The sequence below is a fragment of the Periophthalmus magnuspinnatus genome, chromosome 17 (assembly GCF_009829125.3).
Source record: "Periophthalmus magnuspinnatus isolate fPerMag1 chromosome 17, fPerMag1.2.pri, whole genome shotgun sequence".
In the NCBI taxonomy this organism is placed as follows: domain Eukaryota; kingdom Metazoa; phylum Chordata; class Actinopteri; order Gobiiformes; family Gobiidae; genus Periophthalmus; species Periophthalmus magnuspinnatus.
Window position 1 is genome coordinate 2,980,308 of NC_047142.1, and position 20,234 is coordinate 3,000,541.

General features: G+C 39.9%; 1 protein-coding gene across 1 annotated transcript in view; it reads left to right on the forward strand.

Annotated features, from left to right (window-relative positions):
- Window positions 1-1,973: 1,973 nt before the first annotated feature.
- The window catches only part of cdh2 (cadherin 2, type 1, N-cadherin (neuronal)), a 121,076-nt gene continuing 102,815 nt past the window's right edge, over window positions 1,974-20,234 (forward strand). Inside the window, exons 1-2 of the mRNA XM_033982013.2 lie at window positions 1,974-2,293; window positions 4,229-4,331. Of these exons, the coding sequence (XP_033837904.1) occupies window positions 2,231-2,293; window positions 4,229-4,331 (166 nt within the window). The 5' untranslated portion in view covers window positions 1,974-2,230. The remainder of the gene's footprint in view (window positions 2,294-4,228; window positions 4,332-20,234) is intronic.

A 20,234-nucleotide genomic window follows, 5' to 3' on the forward strand; every position in this document is an offset into this window, starting at 1 on the left:
CCTCTACACACCTCCACCTCCACACAGACGCTTCCAGCCGTGTTTCCACCGTCTGAACCTGGTTTGTGTATATATTTTATTGTGTATATATTTTATTGTATATATATTTTATTGTGTATATATTTTATTGTATATATATATTTTATTGTATATATATTTTACTGTGTATATATATTATTGTATATATATATATTATTGTATATATATTTTATTGTATATATATTTTATTGTATATATATATTATTGTATATATATTTTATTGTGTATATATTTTATTGTATATATATTTTATTGTATATATATATATTATTGTATATATATTTTATTGTGTATATATTTTATTGTATATATATTTTATTGTATATATATTTTATTGTGTATATATTTTATTGTATATATATTTTATTGTATGTATATTTTATTGTATATATATATTATTGTATATATATTTTATTGTTACCAGCAGATGTGTTACTTTTCCTTTGTTGACTTACAGAGACTTATTTAGACTTTCACTGGACATGATTGTGGAGAAGGCCGTTGGTGACCTTACTCTTCACAATAAGATAAGAAAAGAAAGATGTTTTATTATAATTTCAGAATGTAGATACAGAGAGTATACTCTGTCATTTATCTTATTGTTTACATCTCAAAAGGACTTGACTCTCTCGTGCACACAGAGGTTCTAGTTGCTTGTGGAACCTTGATGTGTCCTAAAACTAAAGCTGGACAGTGAATCGAGAGACAGAATGAGTCAAACTCTCACTGATATCGTTGAATTTTTGAATCACGACGTCCACAGCCAATCGTCTGTCAGTAAAAACATGTGGTCTGGAACTGACGGACGACTTTGGAGGAAGATATTCATTTATTTTTGTGGGATAAATAACTGTATTACCGTATTTACGTTCACGAAATCAACACTAAGAGCCGTTTTAATTTAGAAAAACTAAATAAAATCAAATCTAAAACCAAAATAGACCAACATGAAGGTTTTTTCTAACTAAAACCTGAACATAAAAACATTACCATTCCATAATTGTGCATTTACTGACCGTAAACTGAACATTTCTGTCTTATTACACCAAGATTTTCAAATGTAAAACTATAAATCAAAAGAAACTGACTCCATTTGTGCCTTTTCACTTAAACAAACCCTATTATCCACGTAAAAGTGAGTCATATTAAGTCCTTATCCTGCTTTATTTGATGAACTGTAGGCCTATTCAAGACAGTTGTCAAATCATAACTTAATTCCTAATTCAATTAAGAGGCGGGCTATTCCCTGACTGATAAAAAAACCCAAAAGCTAATCCACCATAACGAGCCAGAACGCAACAATTACACACGAATATTGTCATGCATAGTAAATAAGTAAATAATAGGAACAATTTTGAACATTTTGTCTGACATTTAGAGTGCAGTGGTCCCTCGTTCTAAAAATAACCCGCAGTGTCAGCTTTATTTTTCAGCCTTTTTACATGTTTTGCGGCTGTAAAACCCCTCACCACACACTTTATACACTTTTCTCACCCAGGCTTTTACATTTCTGTCTCAGTTGGCCAATATTTTTAAATGTAAAACTATAAATCAAAAGAAACCGACTCCATTTTTTGCCTCTTCGCTTAAACAAACGCTATAATCCAAGTAAAAATGAGTCATATTAAGACCCTATCGTCCTTTATTTGATGAACCGTAGGCCTATTCAAGACAGTTTTCAAATCATAACTTAATTCCTAATTCAATTAAGAGGTGGGGTATTCCCTGACTGATACAAAAAACAAAAGCTAATCCACCATAACGAGCCAGAACGCAACAATTACGCACGAATATTGTAATGCGTCTCCATGTGGGACCTTTGCTTTCCTCGTGTCCCAGCAGTGTCTCGGGTGAAGTTGTCGCTGTGGCCGGTAGGGAGAGACACTGAGAGGGGCGTTTTTAGAGTGGCTGTGGCCGTGGCTCGTTTTGTTTTTGTATAGGACTGGATGGGAGGGAGCAAGAGCCGAGGCAGCCTCAGTACCAAGCAGTGCTCCGCTTCTCCACTACGCGCTGGACAGACAGAGGAGGAGAGGCTGCTCCGCGCTGCGCCGCTGCTTCCTTTGTCGTACAGGGATATCTCTCCAACCCACGGTCACCAGACGCAGCGCCAAACGGATATTTCACTTCTTTTTTTTCTTTCTTTTTTGTTTTTTGGCACCGCGGCGGGGACTACGGAGCGAGGGGGGAGACAATGTACCCAGAACACGAGGGCAGCGCGCGGTTCCTGCTGCTGGTTGTGTTGGCAGGACTGCAGGTAACACGATCTGCGTCTCAGCAAAAAAAAAAAAAAAACGGGAGTTGATCCTGGGCTGGGACAGTTCAGTTTGTGCGCAATTGTTAGCGGTTTTTAGCTTTACGCGGTGTTGAAACGCGTCCAATCCGCCCGCGTCCTCACCAGCCCTGGACATGTGCGTGTGCTTAGAGGCTAGAAAACGCTTCGCATACGTCTGAGTCCTGCAAAATCGCCCGTGTAGAAGTAGTAATACCTCTCGTGGTGCTTTAATCCGGGGGGAGATGACGGTTCCTTTGCGCACGACACGCTTTAAACTGTCTCATTTGAAATTACCCACTTGCTTTGCGCATCATGTCATTGTAACTGTAACCCGAGGTGGACTCTGAGCTCGTGTGCCGGCTCGGATCTGTATTATCTGGGAAGTTAAAGGGGCACAGACATGCATTAACCCAGTTTCCAACCGGTTATATTTAGTTAAGGCTTTAATATTTATGTAGATGGCTGCAGCGCGTCCCTTGGAGACTTAATTGCGTTGTCTGGTTAAAAAGCCATAATAGGGTTTGGATAAAATGTGTCTTTTGGGTAAATGTAGCTGGGATTAATCATTTATCAAGTGGAGTTGTGGAAGCAAGGCAGGATTTTGAATATACCAAGCTAAAAGCACCTTATCTTGACTCTAAAGCTGTGATATTCTGTGGGACTGTATGACTTCGGCTCAGACATGCTGGTGTTGTATGCACTCGAATGTACCGAGCTCCTCCCCCTCTCCAAGCTTTTTCCATTTCAAATTTCTCTGATTAGGAAAGGCAAATGGCACCGCTATGCACAATGCTCTTTTTCAGGCATACGGGCACGACCACGGTGAAAAAAATCAAATGAAATCCGGCTGAGGTTGGTGTTCCAGTGGCTAAATCAATGCCACGGGCTGTTTGATAGATGTTTGTAGTCACGCCTGGACACCCAAGCATTTCATTCAGTCATGCTCGCTGACTTTTTTGTTAATTTATGCGAGCGAAAGACACAAGTCCAACTGTTGGCTGCGAGTTTTATGCCCTTGACGACAAAGTAACCCTTGTTTCGGGCATTATCGTTTGGACGGCGTGCCCAATTTGAGCAAAAACAACATCTTAAAACTGCCTTTGAGCTGTTTTGTCTTCAATCTTACACCGATTCCTGTTTGGTATTTACTTTTAACGGGCTGCTGCTTGACTTTAAAGATGCATTGTGTAACTTTTTGCACTCACTTGTATCCGTGGGTGTAGCATTGACAAGCAGCTGACGTTACCAAGTCAAGTTGCAGGTCAGATTTTGCAAAGAAAAAGGGATTTTTGAGCAATAACGCCTCAAAAATCCCTTGAAATACAGTTAGAAGATGTAAGTTTCGTGCAGTATTGTGGCTCGTTTCCATGGACACACAAGTTACACGGTGCTCCTTTTAAATATGGAATGTTTGTCCAGTGGAGATCAGAGGTTTAGAACAAAACGATCACCCTCACCCCTTCGCCTGGGCCCCTTCGGTTGGGTGTACAAATGGTTCTTGTTCCTGCCTAGCCATGCTTTTTGGCTAATGCTTAACCCTTTTGGCCTCATTACTCTAATTGCGGTGCGCGCTATAAAAACAACAGATGCTTTTGTGCAAATGTGGTAGGAACCAGAGGAACGTGACCAGCGCTTTTAGCTAGCATTTTACAGGTTCTAGCTCACGGTTTGCTTTGAAAGACGCTTTACAGGTTTATTTCTGTTTCCCGAGTCCGTTTAAAGAGCTTTGCAGTCGTCTAATGTTATTCCTCACTTACTTTCTGCATCCTAATTACTCACCGTGATGAGTTTCTAAGCATTTTTTCACCAGTTCGGTTCAGTTTCTTCATGACCAGACGCAAAACGAGCTCAGGTACTTGGTAAAAAGTCACGTACGGGACCTTTTTAAACGTCATTTTCTGTGTTTTTTGTTCTCAGATTGGAGCAGAGGGCACCCCCACCTGCAAACCCGGATTCTCGCAAGATGTATACAACGTAGTGGTGCCTGGTGTGACGAAGGAAGGACAGCCCCTTTTTAACGGTCAGTTGTGAAATTTGACTTGTGCTCTTCGTCGCTGGGTGCCAGTTTTGCTCTTTTTGCGCTGCCTGTGTGCGTCTGTGTGCGTCTGTGCGTATCTGTGGGGTTAGGGAGTTGTTTGTTTTTACATCCGAAGGAGGATCTGTACAAGCTTTGACATACTTTCCCGTCGCAGAGTTAAAGGAATGACTTGCTATTACTTCCTCCTGTCCCTCAAACACTTACAAACTTTGCGATTTAACCGTTTTTTTTTTGCAATTAGCATATCTACAATTTAATTCTCCGAGCGCAGTTTTGCATTGAAGGTAATTATGCGCACACATTCCTTGCATTAAACACTCAGTTTCTTGCGCTGGCCTTGTGTACTTACCGTATGCAATTATTGTGCCGCCGTCTCTCGCTAATTAGCTACACTTTGATCCAGGAAATACACGGTGCATTGGTGCGTTTGCGACTTAAAGGGCACATTTTACACTATTTTCTGATCTAATGTTGATCTAATGTTGTTTACTCATCACAAACAGACCTGGAGTTGTGTTTTTCTGTTTCGTTTACGCACGTTTAACACACAAACCTTGCAGATTTAGCCTGAGTTCTTCTCTCAAACTGAAAAAAAACGCTCTGTTCCACCTTGTGATGTCATCGTGTGGTGATACAGGAAGTGCTCAATTGTGTTTTTGACTCCACACATCTTCATTTCTAGAATCATTTGGATGGATATAGCTCTGGAATTACCAATTTTCTCCTGAACAAAAGGTAACTTAAACTACCACTTGATGACATCACGAGGTGGAACAGAGCGTTTTGAGATTTGGAGATGTTACAGACTGATAATGAAGTGTTACTCAAACATGTGTGAATGAAACAAAACACAACTCCAGGTCTGTTTTTGAGGAGATAACAGAATTACATAAACATGGCTTAAAGCAGGACTGTCCAAACTACGGCCCCGGGGCCAAATCCGGCACTCAGATCATTTTTTGTCGGCCCTCATGCCTCCTCCTAATAGATCAGGAAGTGTGTTTTTACTACAAATTGAAGAGAGTCTACATCTATAACCTGAATAACATCCAATCTTCTCACATATGGATTCTCTTATACTCTTCAGCGATTGTCGTCGTACGGTAGCGGCTAACGCGGAGCTAGCTTGACAGCAGCCGCGATGTTTGTTTGACTGGTTTCGGGTCACTGGAGTTGCCATTTTTGAACTGTTCTTTCAAAAAATATAAAATATGTTCTCGTACAACGTTGAGGAAAAAAGAAAAGTAGTAGTAGTAAAAGAAAAGTTCACAAAGACAGAACTGAATTAAAATGAAAAAAAAAAAAAGAGCTGTATAGAGCTTGCAAGAAACACATCTACATCTCAAGTGCCTTCCCACGTGTCTGACAACCTTAATAACATCACATTTACTCAAATTTAAGGTATAATTTCCGTGTCAAACCTGCGTTAAATCCACTTTTTGACTCGCTGTACCGACTTCGGCTTCAAATATGTTTCAGTTTTTGCGTCCCTCAGTGGAAAAACTTGGCTTAAATAGTCAATTTCGCTTAATATACGACTCAAGATTTAAACGCCAGCGCGATATTTCAGATCGCAGGGCCATATTTGAGTGTTTATAAAGCACAAACGTCATCTTTTCTGGCAGTCTGTGTTTAAACGACGGGCAGGACTGACGACATTTTTAGGCCGACGTCACCAAAACCCACATATACCAGTAAAGTTTACGACGCATCACCGGGTTGTCGTTTGAGAGGTGAAGAAGAGGAGTCTGTGCGATTTCACAGCCCGGGCCTAAAAGTTGCACTCTGCTGTTGGTGTGAGTCAGTGGAGGAAGGGGTGGAGGTGGAGGGGGTGGGGCTGGCAGTGACGGGAAGCAAAAGGGGTCAAAGTAAAGAGATTGATGGATGGAGCGTTCCTTCAGTAGCTTTACCTTGTTTGGTGGTTTTTTTTAAGTTCAAACAGACTGGAACTATTTTCTGAACTGTGTTGTTTGGCTGTTGGACAAGATTTGATCATTTTTTACTTGGATTAGACGAGTTTTTATGGTTCATAGCAGAAAATTGCTGGTTTTAGCTGGTTTTGTTGCTACTTTTTCACTTTTTCTGCAGTTTTAGTTGTTTATTTGCGTAGTTTTATTGCGTGAGTTTGTGAACGTGATTTGGGATTTGGGTCAGATCTAGTTAAGTACAATAAAAGGGTGCAAAAATATTTAAAAATGTATATATCTTATTGTTTAATTTCATGATACAGTATTGATATCATGGGCTGCTGTATCGATATATATATATTTTTTGTTTAGCAGAAAGAAACATGTTTATGCAGAATATTTTATGTTTTATTCATTGTTTTGATGATTAAACAGTTTTTTTTCCCATATTATCTTTGTTTTAACACAGACTTTTAGTGTCACAGTTGTTTTAGTTGATATGTTGTGATCTTTTAGCGTTGTAAATGAGGAGCTCGTATAAACTGTGGATGAAAAATATTGACCGAGGAAATGTCTGATGTGTGCTTCTAGTTAGCAAAACGCACAAAAAAATGTTCTTTATGTCCGTTCATCTTCAATAAACAGAAGATAAACGCACCATTAATGTTTATTTTTTGTGAAAATGGGTCACGGAAGCTTTTATTTTTCACTAAATCGTATCGAATCGAAAAAGTACTGCATCGTATCATCAAAATCTTAACGAAACTCATCCTTAATGCGCAATATCGGAAGGTTTTGCTGCTTCGAGTCGTGATCTTTACATCTTCACGGGGTAAAAATGCATTTGGAGGAAACCGACTTCGAAGCAACACCGTCCCGTTTTGAATCCATTGGCGTAACCGGACGATTCCTGCTCGTAGGTGAAAGTTTGCCTGTCACGATTACAAATTCTGAAGTGCGTTATGAAATATGAACACGACGCCGCTTCCTCGCCGCGGCCCTGCCCAGGATCGGATGACAAAGTGCGGACGAAACGCAGGAACTTCCGTGCAGCGTTCACTTCTTTACTGGTGTTTGAAATCCCCGTTTGATGCTGCAGGTGATGGATTCCCCCTTCGTTGAATCGCGGATGAGCCGTGACTGGGGGGGGTGGGACGGGTGAGACGGGTGGTGGAGGGGGTGGGGTACTCTTTTGTTGCATCCCCCTAGTCCTGCTTTTCTTTTTTCTCCTTCTTTTTCCCCTCCCCCGATGTGGTTTCTATAGAGCTTTCCTTGACAGTGGGGCACTACTCCTTCGTCATTGTAATGCAAGGGATGTTAATGAAACCGCATTCTTTATTCCTCCAGACTCCTGTGGTATGTTTGAAAATGCAAACGCCCCCAGTGTGGAGCGAGGCTAAAGCTTCCTCCACCTCGCTGTTCTGCTGTGAAATGCGTGTTTTGGAGTGGAAATTGGTATTTGTTTGACCCCTTTAGCCACATGCAGGTTGATTCCTAATGGTTTCTTGCATTACATTAGCTTAAGTTTGGCCCCCTAGTGGTTAGAAATAATTAATGAAGTTTTGTTATTTAAACCTGTCTGACCTACGGGGCAAAAACGCAGCTATTTAACTAATGCGAGACGGTGAGTGTTGCTTAGTTTAGCGAAGACCGATGACGTTATGAGTTATTTCCCACATTACATGACATCGAAAATCCGCTTTCTAACTCTTAACCTCAACTTTTTTGTCCAGTTACTCAATTAAAACTTGACATCTGTGTAATCGTCCACGTATGAGCCATAGAAAAAGAAAAATTGTACATTTAAATGGCAATAATTCATACATTTCTCAGCGTGTCACCTGCACGACTCCATGGAAACAGAAAGTTATAAAAACACTTAGGAGTGCTCCCCGTGGAGATAAGTTATAATGTCATACTGTGGAAAAGTATCGCCAAAAGGAACATTCGAAACGAGCAGGAAAAGACCCTCCTCCAGGTTAAATAAGCGTCAGGTTTGTGGAAGTGCAAGCCCAGCTCACAGTGCAATGAAAAAAACAAACATTTTAGTCAATTTTGGGGCGAAAATGTCACATTTGCAGTGGTTTAAATGCACAACTTCACTCCTGTTTGACTTGTAACTGCGGTAAAATAGCTGTTCGCAAGGAATCAACTAGAAGTACTCGGAAGTTTGACAGTAAACTGTTCGTACGTCACCGTAATCCGATCCTGTGCACATTGTGAAACGTGTGTGTTACAGTCTAAAGCGTATCCCGTTCCCCGACCTCTTCTAAGCGTGAGCCGCGGTAAAAGATGAGCCGTTTAAACGTCGTCCAATCCTAAATCCTGTTCTTTGTCACCCACGTGCCAATCCGCATCCCGATCGTTAAACTAAAACCTGGAAACGGAGGCACTTCGCTTGTAAACAGCTGACATTGTATGCGGCAAATTGAAGACTTCCTGTGGATTTGATGATGGCAATTGGGGGGGGGGGACTTGCCTGGTTAACAGAGCTGATTGTTTGTGAGATTTAATCATGTTCCTCAGGGCATGACTAGGCTTTAGCTCGGAGCTAGCCAAGTGATGCTTCGGTAGCTTTGAAAAGAAAAGCGACAACAGTTAACGGTGAAATGCAGAACTGCCTTTTTTGTTTCCTGTGTTGTTTAGCGAAAAGAAAAACATGTGAAGAAGGAAATCTGTCGTTACAACAATCGTTAAATGGGATAATTACTTGTAGTTTTCTTTCAGCTTTAGTATCTTGAAAAGGTCAGCTGCTGAGAGGGTTTTTTTTGGAAGTGTAATGTTAAAATTACATAAAATTTCAAAAAGGCGATACCTGCAGGTCAAGTTACAGGTTTGTGAAGAGGCAAGCCTGTGTTTTAATGTATTTTTAACAATAAATGAAAGAAAATTAACAGGAAACATAAATAAACTGTTGGATTTGTGGAAAATAAGGGCGGGATTTGATAAGTTTTCTTCTTCCCACTCCTTTTTCCTTTCCGAGCTCGTATAAGAACAGATTGTGAGATGTGCTTTAGAAAAAAGAACAATAAAAATGCAAAAATACAATTGGACTTGAATAAATTCTGCTGATAATTTTCATGCAGTACAGTGGAACGTTCCAGATAAAGCAGTAACGTGTCCATGAAGTCAAGGAGGTGGTGCAGCCTCCACCAGGAAAGTTGCATCGTGCACTTTTAAATACACGTTTTTTACTTTATAACTTAGATCAAGTCAAATATTATGTTTATAATGTTGTTTCCTCGTCACAAACAGACCTGGAGGTGTGTTTTTTTTGTTTCATTCGCAAATGTTTAATGCACAAATCCTACATATTAAAGCCTGAGGTCTTCTCTTCCTGGTTTAGTCCCGGTTTAGCCCTGCTTTAGTCCTGCTTTAACCGTGGTTTAGTCCTGGTTCAGTCCTGGTTCAGTCCTGCTTTAGTCCTGCTTTAGTCCTGCTTTAGTCCTGCTTTAGTCCTGCTTTAGTCCTGGTTCAGTCCCGGTTTAGCCCTGCTTTAGTCCTGCTTTAGCCCTGCTTTAGCCCTGGTTTAGTCCTGGTTTAGTCCTGCTTTAGTCCTGGTTTAGTCCTGCTTTAGTCCTGCTTTAGTTTTGCTTTAGTCCTGCTTTAGTCCCAGTTTAGCCCTGGTTTAGCCCTGGTTTAGTCCTGCTTTAGTCCCAGTTTAGCCCTGGTTTAGCCCTGGTTTAGCCCTGGTTTAGTCCTGCTTTAGTCCTGCTTTAGTCCTGCTTTAGTCCAGCTTTAGTCCTGGTTCAGTCCCAGTTCATCTTGGTTTAGTCCTGGTTTAGTTCTGTTCACATATGTGGAAATAAATCCGGTACAAAGCCTCTAAGACGAGAAACAAGAGCCCAATCGAGAATCAGAAGAATATTTTAGTAAATTTTGATTTGGAAGCAAAAATATATCCATCTTAAACTCTGGAGGAAGTGAGAAATGACACCATTTTCTGATCTTTTCTAATGTTTCCTCGTCACAATCAGACCTGGAGTTGTGTTTTTTTGCTTCATTCTCACACGTTTAACACACAAACCTGCAGATGTTCACTGACCTCTTCTCTCAAACTGAAAACGCTCTGCTCCACCTTGTGATGTCATCGTGTGGTGATACAGAAATGTTGTTTTTAACCTCCAGACACCTTCATTTCTAGAATCATTTGGACGTTTTCAGCCCTGGAATCGCCGATCTGGACCGAACTAAAGCTAAACGGTAGATTGCGACTTTTAAAACGAGCGCTGGAGATGTGACGGACCAATAAAACGGCGCACGGATGAAACAAAACACAACTCCGGGTGTGTTTTTGTCGAAGTAACGGCATTAGAACACGACTTAATCCATTTTGTGTGATACAGAACCTTTAAACCTTTCACTGTAGTTAATAAATACTCACTCGAATCACGTCTGTAAGCGCTAACAGTGATCTCATAGTGATATAATAATCCTGCACATGAATGATACGAGTCACGTCAATGTCTTTTCACATCGGGGCCATATTCCTTGACCCGTTACATAAAAGTGAACCATCTGAAATGACCTAAATGAGCTTTGCAATGTGTCCAACCATTGTGGCCTTGTCCTATTGTCGACGCTACACGCTCAAGTCCTCAAAGGCGCCATTGTACGTACAGAGCCCTCAAGACCCTATTAAAAAACCTCCAACCTCGCACTTTTTAAACCGCATAAACAACCTTCCACAGCCCCCCGTCTTACCTCACGTTCTTACCACGTAATTTAGTCGATTGATGGAGTGACTTGTTTTACTAAGTTGCATTTAATTCCAGTTTGGCTGCAGGTGGTTTGCCCCTGGGTTTCCTAATAGAATCGCGCTGGCTTCAGAGAGCTGACACACATTGCGCTGTGTTCTTGTGTTTTTTCCACATGAGGTCTTAAAAAGCACGAGCTGCGGCGTGCGAGCCAGTCAGGACATTATTCAGCAGAGGTTTCCCTGCTCAAAAGTGGGTTAATGAGAAGCCCAGCGGCCTAATTGAGCTTAATACACACTCTTATGCCATCCCAACCCCAAAACATTCATCCGCCGTTTTGTTTTTCGGCTCTTACACCCCACAGCTTGTTTTTTTTACTTAACCTTTTGCATTAATGCCCTAGCAAAAGGAGTGTTAGCATTAAAATTAGACATGTGGAGATGGTTTGAGGCCTGTCCTGATACTATATCCACCTTTGGAAGTCATTTTTGAGAGTCAGTATTTATCGGGAGTACTTTTTCTTTGTGCTACCTGGAGATTTTTGTTGTTTTGTTTGTTTTTTTCTGTTCTACGATGAGATTTGAGCTGTAAAATTCAACCTTCATGAACTTTTATGACTCATTATAGACACAAAATGAGGACTTAAGTGTTGCATTCTGTTATTTATTCACTTATTTTGTACTATATCGACCTTTGGAAGTCATTTTTGAGAGTCAGTATTTATCTGGAGTACTTTTTCTTTGTGCTACCTGGAGATTTTTGTTGTTTTGTTTGTTTTTTTCTGTTCTACGATGAGACTTGAGCTGTAAAAGTCAACCTTTGTGAACTTTTGTGACTCAATATAAACACAAAATGAGGACTTAAGTGTTGCATTCTGTTATTTATTCACTTTTTTTGTACATTTTGAGATAATTCTGCTTTACAATTTCGTTTATCCTTTATATTTACTTCAGTAATAATATATTGCTCTTCAAAATTGATCATGACAGTCCTATTTTTACTTAGACTTTTTCATTTTTCCAAGTAAAGTGAGTGTTGGCATTAAAAGTAGTTCTGTCTTGGTAAATACTATATTGACAAATCATGGGACAGTCATTTTGGGGGTCAGTATTTATCGGGAGTACTTTTTATTTGTACTACCTGGAGATTTTTGTGGTTTTGTTTGTTTTTTTCTGTTTTACGATGAGATTTAAGCTGTAAAATTCAACCTTTGTGAACTTTTATGACTCATTATAGACACAAAATAAGTACTTAATGTGCAAAATAAATGGAAAAATAACAGAACGCAAGACTTTAGAATACTTTTTGAGATAATTCTGCTTTACGATTTCATTAATCGTCTATATTTACTCCAGTAATAATATATCGCACTTCAGAATTTATCATGACAGTCCTATTTTTGCTTAGCTTTTTTCATTTATGCAAGTTTTTTTTCTGTGCTATGATGAGATTTGAGCTGTAAAAGTAAAAAAAATAACTACTTAAGTGCTGCATTCTGTTGTTTATTCAGTTTTTTTTGTACATTTTGAGATAATTCTGCTTTACGATTTCATTAATCGTCTATATTTACTCCAGTAATAATATATCGCACTTCAGAATTTATCATGACAGTCCTATTTTTGCTTAGCTTTTTTCATTTATGCAAGTTTTTTTTCTGTGCTATGATGAGATTTGAACTAAAGTGCTGCATTCTGTTATTTATTCAGGTTTTTTTGTACATTTTGAGATAATTCTGCTTTACAATTTCATTTATCGTCTATATTTACTCCAGTAATAATATATCGCACTTCAAAATTTATCATGACAGTCCTATTTTTGCTTATTTTTTTTTACTTTTACAGCTCAAATCTCATTATAGCACAGAAAAAAACTTGCATAAATGAAAAAAGCTAACTACTTAAGTGCTGCATTCTGTTATTTATTCAGTTTTTTTGTACATTTTGAGATAATTCTGCTTTACAATTTCGTTTATCCTTTATATTTACTTCAGTAATAATATATTGCTCTTCAAAATTTATCATGACAGTCCTATTTTTGCTTAGCTTTTTTCATTTATGCAAGTTTTTTTTCTGTGCTATGATGAGATTTGAGCTGTAAAAGTTAAAAAAAAATAACTACTTAAGTGCTGCATTCTGTTGTTTATTCAGGTTTTTTTGTACATTTTGAGATAATTCTGCTTTACAATTTCATTAATCGTGTATATTTACTCCAGTAATAATATATCGCACTTCAAAATTTATCATGACAGTCCTATTTTTGCTTAGCTTTTTTGATTTCTGCAAGTTTTTTTCTGTACTATGATGAGATTTGAACTACTTAAGTGCTGCATTCTGTTATTTATTCAGTTTTTTCGTACATTTTGAGATAATTCTGCTTTACGTTTTCATTTATCGTGTATATTTACTCCAGTAATAATATATCGCACTTCAAAATGTATCGCGACAGGCCTGTTTTTACTTACCCCTGTTCATTTACCCGAGCAGAGGGAGCGTGTTTACAGCTTCACTTCATCCTCCGTTACATCACAAGCTTTAAAAACGGGGATGTGAAGATGGTCTGAGCTAACGGGGGCACGTGGGGGGGGTGGGTTTCCAGTCGACTAGCTCCATAATATGATTGGAACAATTAGTGTCAGCGATGAAAACACGAATCGGAGGAAAATCTCTAAGGCTAAATGTATCTTGTTGATCTAACATTAGGGGGTAATTGCATCTCTTTGCTATGTTAGTACAAGCCAGGCCTCCATTTCCAACCAATTGGCAATTTCAACAACAACTTTGACATTCTGGGTTTAAGTGGAGCGGTTTTCGTCAGTTGTTTTTTGGTTCTCCGCGCTACATTGAGATTCTGATGGCCCCTTGTACAGCTGGGGCCACTGTGGTATTTTTAAGGGGCCCCACTGTTTGGCGAGACCTGACCCTCCTCGACCTTCTCCTGTAACTCGGGCCAAGTGCTGGTACTTCAAGCCTCTTTCCTGCTCCAGATTGAGGGCAAAGAAGGAGGTGAAGAGGGGGTTTGAAGGGGTCCTGACCTACCACCGGGGGGGGCTACAGATGCACGGCGCAATGTATGGCGAGTACGCTGACCTGGATGGCAAATTTGATTGATTGCTGGAAAGATGGACGCAATTTTGGAAGTGGTAGATTTATGATAGATTTATGCCGGAGTGGTTGGAAATGCGTGGGTTGTATTTGAAGTGAAGGCTTGGATCAGTTTTGCACAGTTAAAACTCCATTGACAAAAAGATTTAATGAATGTACCCAACTATTTCCTGGTTGAAAATGGATTAAACTCAAAATTTATCATAGTTTCACTTCAGTATTTGACAGAATTACTTCAGTATTGTGTCCGAACAATGTCTCAGTCCAAAAAAACCTGCTAAAACCCGTGTTTGCACGTATTATCTGAGGAAAATAATCCACAAAACTGCAGGAACTTCACATTTTTCTACATTATTATTTAAACTCAATAGGCTTGGATCAGTTTTGCACAGTTAAAACTTCATTGACAAAAAGATTTAATGACTGTACCCAACTATTTCCTGGTTGAAAATGGATTAAACTCAAAATTTATCATAGTATTACTTCAGTATTTGACAGAATTACTTCAGTATTGTGTCCAAACAATGTCTCAATCCAAAAAACCCCGTCTTTGCACGAATTATCTGAGGAAAATAATCCACGAAACTGCAGGATTTTCACATTTTTCTACTCATACATTGCCTATATCTTCAAAACAACGCTCACAATATTACACAAACTTTGATAATCTACCAACCTCTGCGTTTCACATTATTATTTAAACTCAATAGTTGTATAGCAGGATCGCACTAGACAAGACAAGCTTCAACGCTAAACCCGTTCGCTACTCGAGCTTTAACTCAAAGACGTGACAGAAGTAGCGATGGCGTTGGGTACGAAAAAAAACAAAAAAACGTCCTTTGTCGGAATCTTTGAGGTGCACGAGGTCCGCGGCGATGGCACCGTCTCCTGAATAATTGAACGGTTAAACACGACTTCCTTAATTCAAATCCCTCTCGCAGATTAAATCCAGAGAAGCCACCGGGAAGCTCCATTCTTTCCCGATACCACTGGGACTTCCGCGCATCTCTCATTCCTTTTTATCATCGTGGGACATCAAGGGCAGCCCCATGATCAGCGTCTCTTTTTTTTTTTTGGCGAGCGTTTCTGAAGCCGGGGACATACATTTTTCACGCTAAGCCAGCAGTTTCCCTTCAAGTTCCCCGGTCCACTGCCCTCGACCCCCTTTCCCCACACTCCCCACACCCTTTTTTTTCAGTAACCCAATCAATAAATCCAGGGTCTTTGTTTGCAGTGATCAATACGTTGTAATGAAGGCCACACTCCAGTTCACAGTTAAAGCTTCACTAGCGGCTGGGAGGGATCCGTTTTATTTTTTATTGTTATGAGGCTGCATAAATTTGAGTTCTATCACCGTGCCCGGCGTCCATTTTTCCTTCCACTATGGCCTAGATAACTACCACATATTGAGATGGCAGATTGAATCTTGGCGGTGTACGGTTCTGGAAGGTAACCCCTGATGCAGTGTTGCCTTCAATACGACATGAAAGTGCTAGAGGGAAGGCCGCCGTGACGATTTATTAGAAAGTTAAGTAGCGCTGATAAAAAAATGAGTTTATCTGATGTATATAGCAGCGAGGTTGTGTTGGTTTACTTGTTTCTTTGTACAGTTTCATTCTAATCTGTTTCTAGGTTGGGTTTGTGTGTCGTAGAAGTAATAAGAAATAAAGAACCTATCAAATTATGATTCCTTTTCCAAAGAACTCAAAAAATGGTTATGGGCTAGTCAGACTTGTCAGCATTGAAATAACTGTTTTATTCCTTGTTATAATATGTAATTAATATGAAATGTATGTCTTTTACTATGTAATGCATGCACTGACTAACAGGAATTAATGATTATTGTCTTTTATTATTGATTATGTTCATCTCCACTGTGTAATTTTTTTCTTTTTTTTATTGTTTGTCAGGGACTGCAGATGAAAACTAGATGTTTAGCTATAATCTGGTGCAGATCATCTGTTTTATGAGCATAATGTCTCTGTACATTGTCCCTTCTAATAAATAAAGATTAAAACATAGAAGTGAGATTTATTGAAACGTTTGGATTGGTTTTGGAGATTTGAATGTTGATTTGAGTCGTTGAATAAAAAACGAATTCAAAAACGCTGCAAAAACAAGCTGGAATATTGTTTTTTTTTTACGTTTTGTGTGATACTTGAATCTTTATCGTGATGTTTACAGATTGGATTGTGTGAATATCGTCATAGAGATAATCCAAAATGTATATCGAGGCAAGGCAAGTTTATTTGTACAGCGCAACTCGTAATTCAGAGATATTAATCTTTGTCAGAATCGCAAAACTCTTAAGTAGACGTCACTTTTAACTCTGGAAAACACGTACAAAAATAGCTTCTGATTAGGGATGGGACAATAAACGATAAAAAGGGTCGACAATAATCGTTGTTGGGACATTTTATATAATCGGCAACAAAGATAATCGCCATTATATCACGGGAATGTGCAGAAAAAATGACTTACGCGCAGTGAAGTTGGCAGGAGGGACAAAAAGGTCTGTTATCCCGGGGTTTAGGGGCCCAGACTTGGACTCTCTTTCTATTAATTTGTATTAGAGGGGGGCCCCATGTGAGACTTCTTGCCCCGGGCCCGCAAAATTTCAGTTGACGGCCCTGCTCGTCCAGAATATTCTCCGCTACAACAGCTCTTTAAACGTGGAGCTCATTCATAAGATTAAAATGATAATAAATCGTTAATCACAATTATTTTAGCCGTGATAATCGTGACGCTACATTGCAATATCGTCCCATGCTTCGGCACTAGCTTTCAATGTCGTAAACGCCTCGGTTGTGGTCAGAAGTTTGATTATCTCGCAAAAAAACAATACATAACTTTCCAATTCTTCAAAAAATATGTCCAATATTGTCACATTCTGAGGCGTCGACGTTAAATATATACCCTGACTTCCTAATCTAGCGACGCCTTATTTAAAAGATTAGCTCCGGTGCAGTCCAAAACAAGAATGAATTAATAATGTTAGCATATTTGAGCACCCATCTGTGGCTAATTTGCCGGCGCCGCTTCCGAGCCTCCCTGATAACGCTATGCAACGCGGCATATTTTATTTACGCCTGACCTTTTTCAAGTTTGTTAACTAAACCGCAAGGTAGCTTAGCAAATAATTTGTCCTTACTAGGCGGCGAGGACAGAGAGCGCGTTTTCGTCTTTGTTTTAGCCTGGTTTGACATTGCCCCCTCGCGCTCTTTCATCACCTCACCTCATAGCGAGCTCTTATCAGCCGCAGGCCCCATGCCCTCGGCCGCTCGGCGTGTGCGACGTCTACCATTCGCCGGTCGCTAATGTGTCGTGTCTGTGAAGAGCGTGCGCGGAGGTTCGTCCTTGGCGTATAATTAGCTCGTCCAACCCAGACGCCTCTCGGTGCCGTTGGTGACGTGTTCGTACGCAAATAACGGTGGGTCTCGTGTATTAAAGACTCGTGAAGAGCGAACTGTTTGGACTGAACTTCAACAAAGTGCCGGGCAGGCGGTGTAACCCTAAATGCCACTTTCTGACTCCTGCCCGTAACTACAAATCTCGTTGTTTATTGCCGGCCGCTGAGACTGGCTCCAGATTTGATAAGCAGCCTTTCAAGCGTATTGCTCTGTTCACACAGCCATGTAAAGGTTAGAGGAAGGTTACAACCATTTACCACAGTATGCTACGCTACAGGAACGTAGCATACGGTAATATTAGCCGTGATTACAGTGACCAGATTTACGTAATTCAAAACTGGGACGCAGCAGTTTGGGTAGTTTATGTAAATAAAATGGTGAAAAGAAGCAAAACGTCCATTTTTAACTCACTGTAGGACTTCGAACTGTGGATTTTTTTGCATCCCCAAGAATGTTTTTCAGTATTTTAGCTAAACAAATGCCAATATAGTACCTGCTTTTACTGTTACTTTAGGATTTACGGTGCCATCGATGCAGAACTCATCGCTGCACCTCAAAGATTCCGACAAAGGAGGGTTTTTTTCGTACCCAACGCCATCGCTACTTCTGTCACGTCTTTGAGTTAAAGCTCGAGTAGCGAACGGGGTTAGCATTGAAGCTTGTAACGTCTAGTGCGATCCTGCTATACAACTATTGAGTTTAAATAATAATGTGAAACGCAGAGGTTGGTAGATTATCAAAGTTTGTGTAATTTTGTGAGCGTTGTTTTGAAGATATAGGCAATGTATGAGTAGAAAAATGTGAAAATCCTGCAGTTTCGTGGATTATTTTGCTCAGATAATACGTGCAAAGATGGGTTTTTTTAGATTGAGACATTGTTCGGACACAATACTGAAGTAATTCTGTCAAATACTGAAGTGAAACTATGATAAATTTTGAGTTTAATCCATTTTCAACCAGGAAATAGTTGGGTACATTCATTAAATCTTTTTGTCAATGGAGTTTTAACTTTGCAAAACTGATCCAAGCCTATTGAGTTTAAATAATAATGTAGAAAAATGTGAAGTTCCTGCAGTTTCGTGGATTATTTTCCTCAGATAATACGTGCAAACACGGGTTTTAGCAGGTTTTTTTGGATTGAGACATTGTTCGGACACAATACTGAAGTAATTCTGTCAAATACTGAAGTGAAACTAAGATGAATTTTGAGTTTAATCCATTTTCATTGAAATTTGAGCATTGAAATTTAATTTAGAATTCACTTCTGCACTAAACTGGACACCTTAATAAGTCATGTTTGCACGGTTGTTCTGATGTCGTTCTTGTATAAATCTACCTTCTTAGACTATTGTATTTTAATCATATCCTTTTTAACTTGTATATTATTATTATTCAGTGTCATATGTTGCACTTTATCACCAAAGAAAGTTCATATTTGTGATTTGTGTTCATTAACGATGGCAATAAAAGTCTTCTGAGAGGTTATCGAGGATCAGATTGGTCAAAAACAGGGACACTGTGGACATTTCTGGTTTAAAACTGAGACAAATAGCTAGTTTTGGTTAAATCTACCGGGTCGGGGCTCAAAAGTGGGACTGTCCCGTGTAAATGGAGACGTTCGCTCACCGTAGTCATGAAAAAAGTACGAATCGAGGCTGGTGTAGGTTGCTAGTTGAGAAAAGTTGCACTATTGGCCTTGCAGTTCTTCCAGGCTCAACACTGGTGAACGCTGCCTCTAAATTTCATGCCGAATCAGCTCTCTTAAACTTTAAACCTTCCTCCAAGTTAAATGGCACTCACCGCTCCTAGCCACACGTAACAATCGTCTTATAATAAACAGAACCGTCAAACTCGTACTGGTATTGCTTCTCTTGTCCCTCGCAGACTTCTAACTACATCGTCCAAACCGGATTGCTTATATGAGCCACCCAGCCTGTCTCTAGATTTGATAAGCACCCTTTCAAGCGTTTTGCCCTTTTCTCACCGCCGCGTAAAGGTTACCGGGGGTTTACAGTTTCCCTAAAGCACACCTGGGCCACTTGAAGCGTGTCCCTCTACCTCACGCGCTTAAAACTTTACCATCTGCGCTTTTTGTTTAAACAACTGCAAGTATATAATAAAAAAAAATGTAAAAAAACAACAGCGTATTTCTGAATCCAGTTTATTTGCAGAGCGGATGGGCTGTCGCGAGGGTTGAACGCAGCTAGCAAAGGATTATCGCGTCGCTATAGTGGCGTGACCGGCGCGTAGGTTGGACGTGTTTTGGTTGATGTCGGAAGAACACCCAGAGAGCGCGTTACGATGACCCGGCGATGTAACGAGCCGGTGTAAAAATAGCGAGATTGACCTGACTTTTTCTGCGTATATGCCTCTTTTTATAACTAGGCTAGGAGTGTTGTTTTTCCACCGGTGCAACATTAGACGCCCGCGTGGAGTGAAAATGCCAGCTTGCACAACAAAGCCAATACATCAGGCGCTGCGGAGTGAATTGTTTACTTTTCGGTGGGGACTGATTTGTAGATTTCACTGCCGTTTTTCTTGCAGAGGACAGTCACTTTTTGTTTTTGGGGGGACTCGGTAGAGCAAACAACTCCATATCTCTTCACCGGGTCCGTGTCGCTACAAAGAAAAGCTCTTGTTTGCTCCAGCTGTTTAATGTGCAATCCGCTGGTTCCATTTTTATTTATTTATTTATTTATTTGCCCCCTCAGTTTCTCGCTTGGCTGTGCATGTTTTTACGTTAAGTCTCGTCCACACACTTTCCCCCCCC